Source organism: Lynx canadensis, chromosome B3, assembly GCF_007474595.2.
Source record: "Lynx canadensis isolate LIC74 chromosome B3, mLynCan4.pri.v2, whole genome shotgun sequence".
In the NCBI taxonomy this organism is placed as follows: domain Eukaryota; kingdom Metazoa; phylum Chordata; class Mammalia; order Carnivora; family Felidae; genus Lynx; species Lynx canadensis.
Window position 1 is genome coordinate 44,535,143 of NC_044308.2, and position 6,616 is coordinate 44,541,758.

Genomic DNA, 6,616 nt, shown 5'->3' on the forward strand with positions numbered 1-6,616 from the left:
TGCTGTAATTGAAACATATTAATTAGATAATTTGTTGTTAGTTTAAACGAAACAAATGCATCCCCTTTGAGGCTTCACAGCCGGTGGGTTGGGTTGTTTTTGTTTTGTTTTTGTTTGGGTGTCTCTGTGCATATGTGGCTTTAGGAGAAAAAAAAAAGTGACATTTACATTACGAATTTGAGAGCAGATCCTGATCCTTCTGGTTTGTTATATAGATACATTGTAAAAAAAGAGAGTTTCCATTTGTGAAAGTCTAAGCCAAGTCCCCTACCCTAACCTTGCATACACTAATGTAAAACCTTCTCTTTGCAGCTCTCCCCTGGCTTCTTGCTCCCACCCACTCCCCAACTTCACCCCACTCGAGCACCTGGTCAGATTTATGCTTCCAAGATGCGCAGTGTTCTCATCTATTTTAAAGGAAGTGAACGCACTGCTATAATATTTCATCCGTTGTGACAATCATTTATTAGCCCTGCTCCCGCTAGTCTTCAGGCTTCTCAGAATCTCCAACTCAGGCAACAGGAACAGTGAGAACTTCTGCAGCTTCTCTCTCTCGAGAAAGTGCACAAAATTCATCCATTGTGTAAGCATTTCCCCCCATCACAGGGAAAGCCACTTAAAACCACAGTTGAGTACAGGATCATGTTAAAAACCAAAAGTAACGGGACAGCCAAATTTCCAAATCAAAACCTGAATTAAAAAAAAAAATGAATACTGCCCAAATTTACAAAATAGAAAATGTAAGTTAACTCGATCTTCAGGATAAGACTCCCCAATATACACCTCGCTGCATGGTGGTGTCTCTTTCAGTTTTATTTTAAAGCTGTGTGTATTGACTTTGGACTTGAGCCAGGTGAAAAGATTTAACATGACAAAGAGAGCCATTGAAGGTATCATAGTTATAAACTTCCTTGTTTGTGGGGGCACTTCAGCTAAACTGGGTGTGAGACTCAGAGCTGGGGATGGAGAGGGTGGAGACGTGGGTTTGGGCTGCCTTTGGATTTCTGATCAAGGTCAAAATATCATCAGTGGATTTTTTACTTTACTCATTCAACTTTGTCTGAGAAGAGATGCCTGCAGTTGTGAAAGGAGGGCTCACAATGCCCAAGTTATTTCATTCTTTGCAATACACCATGACGAACTTACCGGCTGAAAAGAACATTTTCAGATCCTGAGTTGAAGTCACTCCTTTGCTAAAAATCAGAAATTGGATCTGCATCTTATTTACCTCAATTATTAAATGTATGTGTGTGTACATTTATACATAGACATTCTACTGCCTATTATAGGATGAATATTTTACCTGATTATCCAAGTTGATAATTTATAAAATGTTTAAGGCCCGTGTTAGCCCATTCTGTTGCCTGCATTCCCAGTTCGAATTCAGTGTTAGTAAATTTGACAAAATTAGAATATTCCGGAAATTGCCTTAATTTTATTCGGCAGGAAATGATGAATATTTATTTATTTATTTATTTATTTATTTTTTAATGTAGATGATGTCTTGTTGAGAACAAAGTTTCAGGAGTTTCCTAGCCCAGGGTGGAGAAGTTTTCCAGGCTTTCTTTTGCTGATCTTGTTGATATAATTGTGAATTGGGCTTGATGAATGAGTTTAGTTGTCCCCTGTCTGACGAGCTTTAGTAGCTTCATGCATTTTAATCAGCCCAATGATTCACTTATTTTGCAGTTGTTTTTTTTTTTTTGGCTGTGTGTGGGATCCTTCCTTTTAAAAAATGGTCACAACAGGATTAATTACCCTTTGCATTAATCCTAATTTTTTTCCCCAGATAACCCTCTAAATATGTTAAGGGTCGCAGGTGCTAAGGATTCTCCTTATGGAGAATAGTGATCAAGATTTTTGTGTGGGTTTCTCTCTGTAATGCACAAAGGCCTTTGTTTAATCGTATTACACAGTAAAGTGTTAATCACCATTTAAGTTTTTCTTTGTCTTGTAACTTCATTAGTTGAATACACACCTCACTCTGGAAATACTGAGACCCCTTCAGTAAAGTTTCAGTTGGCCTTAAACCATAAATTCAGGGCAAATTTTAATTCTCTGCAAAAATTGAGGAAAAGCAAATACTTAGAGTCAAACATCTAAATTAACTTCATCGAGAATTATTTTCCCACATGAAGAAATGAAAAGAAATCTGTTCTATTCAAACTGAACAGGTTTCTTGACACTCAAGGTGAACTTCTAGGTAACTTCTGAAAAAGAAGGTTTCAACAACTGAAATAATTTAAAGGAGGGAAATGAATATTCTAAGATACATCAGAATATGAGTATTGACGAAACAAGTCTGTTTTTATCTCCATATAGACTCTACCTGATTTCTACATAAGCCTTACATGCAGTATGTTTTGTAAAATGTATATTTTAGGATACAAAAAATTACATAGACAGTATTGCATTTTTTTAAATGACAGTTTTCCAGCACTACACCTGTATACCTGATGATCTATTCTAGGAACAGCTTCCTCTTTCCCTTTGCTTCAGGAGTCCGTTTGAATCATTTCTCCCTCCCTTTCTTATGCAAGTGCATCAGAGGAGATCTATTTTAGAAATAAGATATGAAAAAGTCAAACTACTCAGACAATGTACTGCAAGAAGTGTGCTTAGAGAGGCACTACATCTATCTTTTGTAAAGCTATTGTTTGCAGCAACTCTTCAAAAACACACAAAACTAAAATTTGAATTTATGTATTTTAATGAGAAAATATTATTTGGACTAGATTCATAATTTAATGTAGACACCTTTTTAAAATTCTTTGTCTTAAAACAGGCATGCTGGGAACAAGAACATCAATATTTAAGATGCCATGCTAATTCTGGACAGGGAAGGAGAAAAATGAAAGGGAAAAATTTTACAGCCCTATGACAACTACAACTTTTTTTTTTTTAACTTAAGCAGGTCACACCAGAACAACAGTTCGTTTTCCAGCAAATTACCTAAGAACTCTAAAGGAATATAGCAAACAAAAGTGCATTTTACACAGTGTATAATCATTCCTATTCACAAGCATTTACATCTCTTTGCAGCCCTTTAGCTTCTTGGGAAAGTTCTTGTAGCAAACAGAAAGACTTGTCCATGGGAGACCTATCCGGTGACACTGCTTCATGTTACCAGTCAGCTATCTAAATTCTGCTAGGGTTGCCCTTGATGCTTTCTTAGTTTGGGCTTATTTCATTTTCTTTTTTCTTTCTTTTCTTTCCTTTTTTTTCCCCCCTTCCAACAATAAAATAAATAGCTAAAAGGTCTCTAAGTAACAGGAAAGTTAACATCCCAATTAACTTTCCCATCCCCCCTTCCCACCCCTAAACCTGGCCAGAAATGGAGAGTAAACATTCACATTACAACAGGTACTTGTAAAGTGGGCTTTGCCCGCTCGCCCGCCAAGCAATACAGATTCAAGTTCACTGTTTACATTTTACCAGGCGCCTTTGTAAACAATACTACAAGGTTACTTTTAGTTTTGTTTTGCTTGTGTTGAGGACAAGCGTCCCCTTCTCAGTTTGGCAGCCTCTCCCCTAACTCCCCGTGCCTGGAGCCTCTGGCAGGAAACAAAACCCAAAACAAAACAAAACAAAACAAAACAACAAAACAAAACAAAACTCCGCAGAAGCTGGGGAGGCAGGGCCGCTACTCCAGGAAGCTGTGGTCCGCCCAGCCCCTGCCGGATTGGGCGGAGGCGAGTCGGGTAAGGAAGATTAGTGGTCCCTCTTCCCGGCAGATTTCCAAGACGTAAACGAGATCCGGCCCTCCGCGGTGCGGCTGTAGCCCTCAGGGGAGATCTGTTCGAGGAAACCTCTGAGGCGGTTTCTCTTGTCTAGGAACTGACTGCGCGGTGTCCGGCGCCCCGCCGATCCCGGCCGAGGGAAGACGCGCTCCTCTCCGCGAAGGCGGGAGGCAGGATTTCCCCTGCCTCTTAAATGGGAGGGGGTTTCGGGGGGCCCGGGGAGTCGGAAGGCTTGGCCCAGGTGCTCCCTGCCTTCCCCTCTTGTGGAGGCGAGGACAGCTCCCACGCGCCTCCAGGCCATCTGCAAGTTTGTGTTTTGTCTCCTGGGTCCAAAACAAAGTTCTCCTGGGGGAGAGAGGGTTGGCCAAAGGTGAAATGGACAAGTTAGGGTGGCGGTCTTAGATGGGGGGAGGGCAGGGCTGGGAGGCGGGGAAGGCGTATAAGCTGGCGGGGAGGGGAACAAGAGGGGGCTCCGGCTGCTGCGGGTCAATGCACCGCCACCGAGTGCAAGGCGGAGGCCGGGCTGGTGAGCGTTTCACTGGGAGTGGCGGGGCTGCTTTGGCTGGTGGCTGTCTGCGAGGACGTGGGGCTGAGCGAGGGCGGCGAGTTCGAGAGCAAGGTGGGGATGGGCGCGGGCAGCGCGGGCAGCGCGGGCACCGCGGCCGGGGTGGGCTTGATGGGCACCGGGATAGCGGGCAGCGTCTGGCCTGCTGCGTGGCACAGCGGCTTCAATGGCACGCCGTAGGCGCTGTAATCGCCACTAGCCATGGAGATGGGGGTGGCCGAATCGATCATGCCTGCGGAACCGTACACGTGCGGCCAGCCAGTGCCCAGCGAGCTGCTCATGGTAGTCAACTGGTTGGGGAGCGGGTAGGCGGCGGGCACGGGCTGCATGGCGGAGAAGGCCAGCCCCCCAGGCATCTTGTACTCTCGAGCGATGATATTCTCGATGGCGAAGGGGTGCTTGAAACCCGAGGGCTGCGCCACGCCGCCCAGGTTGTAGGCGGCAGCGGGCATCTGTGGCAAGTGCGTGCCGGAGGCCGCAAGCGCGCTGAGGCGCAGCTTGGCCTGCTGCTGCAGATACTGCGCGGCGTCGGCGGGCTTGCTGGGCGCCAGGTGGTCGGACTTGAGCACCTTGAAGCGCTTGCGGCGCCGCAGGAAGCTGCCGTTCTCGAACATGTCCCCGCAGCTGGGGTGCAGCGCCCAGAAGCTGCCCTTGCCCGGCTGGTCTGGCCGCCGTGGGATCTTGATGAAGCAGTCGTTGAAGGATAGGTTGTGGCGCAGACTGTTCTGCCAGCGCTGCGTGTTCTCCCGGTAGTAGGGGAAGCGGTCCATGATGAACTTGTAGATCTCGCTCAAAGGCAGCATCTTCTCGGGCGAGCTCTGGATGGCCATGGCGGTCAGCGAGATGTACGAGTAGGGCGGCTTTTGGTCGCTGTACGTGTTGCGGCCCGGCCGAGGCATCTTCTTGTTTGCCCCCTTCTTGCTCTGGGTCCGCGCGGGCCGGCGGCTGCTTGGATCTGAACAGGGGGGGAAGATAACGGGAAGGGGGGAGGCATGGATGCACAGACAGACACCGCGAGGTCAGCCGGGACGAGTACAGACCAGACGTGGTGGGTAGGGGCTGCGGCGCCCGATTAGCCTGCGCCCGCGCTGTGGAGCTGGCAACTTTGAGTGCAGAGTGGGGTGCGGCCGGGGGGCGCGGAAGGGGAAGCGGATGAGCGGCGCGGGGGAAGCACGGACCTGGAGCGGGGTCTGGGGCAGGGATGCAACCGGAGGGCTCACCTTAAAGTTGCTCCAAGTTGTGCGTCCGCATCCGGGATGGCACTGCAGCTCTGCGGTCCCTCCCTGTGCTCAGCCGGGACACAGTGTCTGGTCTCGGTTGGGCTCCGCGCGTCTCTGAGCTTCGCAGCTCAGCCCTGCAGCGCCCGGAGCCGGCCAGTCCTCAGCGCTTCTGGCGGTGCGCTCCCTGGGCGGCCGAGCTCGGCTGCGGAGTCCCGGTGCAGACGGCAGCAGCGGCGGCCTCGGGGCTCCGGAGGGCGCTGCTGTGGGCTCCGCGGCTCCGCTGAGCTAGGTGGCTGCCTCCATGTCCTCCCTCGAACCATCTGATAGTTTTAAGCGGTGACAGGAGCAGAAAAGACCCCTGTAGCGGCGCTTCATTAATGTGCCACTTCTTAGCTATCATATGACAATCGCCTTGGGAGGAGGAGGAAGAGGAGGGGGAGCGGGGGCTGCAGAGGGAGGGGACTGAGCGAGAGGGGAGAGCCTGGCCAGCTCTGGTTTCTTTCACACCTATTTACATGGACACCTTGGCCAATAGGAATCACTTCCAGCTCAAGACTGGGCGAGGGGGAAGAGCCTCGGCCACCGGTGGTGAGCAGGACGCCGGCCAGGGTGCGCGGTGTGAAGGTATGAGGAGGTGGCGGCCGCGGAGCAGGGATTCAGGCGACCACTCACGTTCACAGACCGAGCTGCCGCGCAGATGATGTTTGACATGGAAATTGCTTGGCTGGGGTATTCTGTTTCCTCTGCATTGTATCGGGTTTGTATTGTTAGCTAACGTTAAGGCACGGCTTTCCCTTGAAGCAGACCCTTTTCCTGCGCTTGGCAATACGGGGCTGGTTGCATGGGTTATTATAATGAAAATACACCCTTCCCCCTAGTCTTCCAAGAGGCAGGTCAAAGTTTGATTTGACCTTCCTAGGCTGCTGCCATAGCTCTACACACTGGGTGTGTAGCCTTAAGTGATGGGGTTTAAAAACTACTTACAGAAATATAAGTATTTATACCTGTGTAAAACCCATTTTGTAAGTGTACTGGCCAAATAACAACAACAACAACAAAAAGTCTATCTGGGAGAATAGTCAGGGTCTTCA

General features: G+C 48.6%; 1 protein-coding gene across 1 annotated transcript; it reads right to left on the reverse strand.

The window, feature by feature from the left end:
* Window positions 1-2,737: 2,737 nt before the first annotated feature.
* On the reverse strand, window positions 2,738-5,930 carry FOXB1 (forkhead box B1). The gene is made up of 2 exons (XM_030318052.1): window positions 5,526-5,930; window positions 2,738-5,260 (listed from the first exon to the last, which is right to left on the reverse strand). The coding sequence occupies exon 2, from the start codon at window positions 5,202-5,204 to the stop codon at window positions 4,227-4,229; it is 978 nt and encodes a 325-aa protein (XP_030173912.1). The 5' UTR covers window positions 5,205-5,260; window positions 5,526-5,930; the 3' UTR covers window positions 2,738-4,226.
* Window positions 5,931-6,616: the final 686 nt, after the last annotated feature.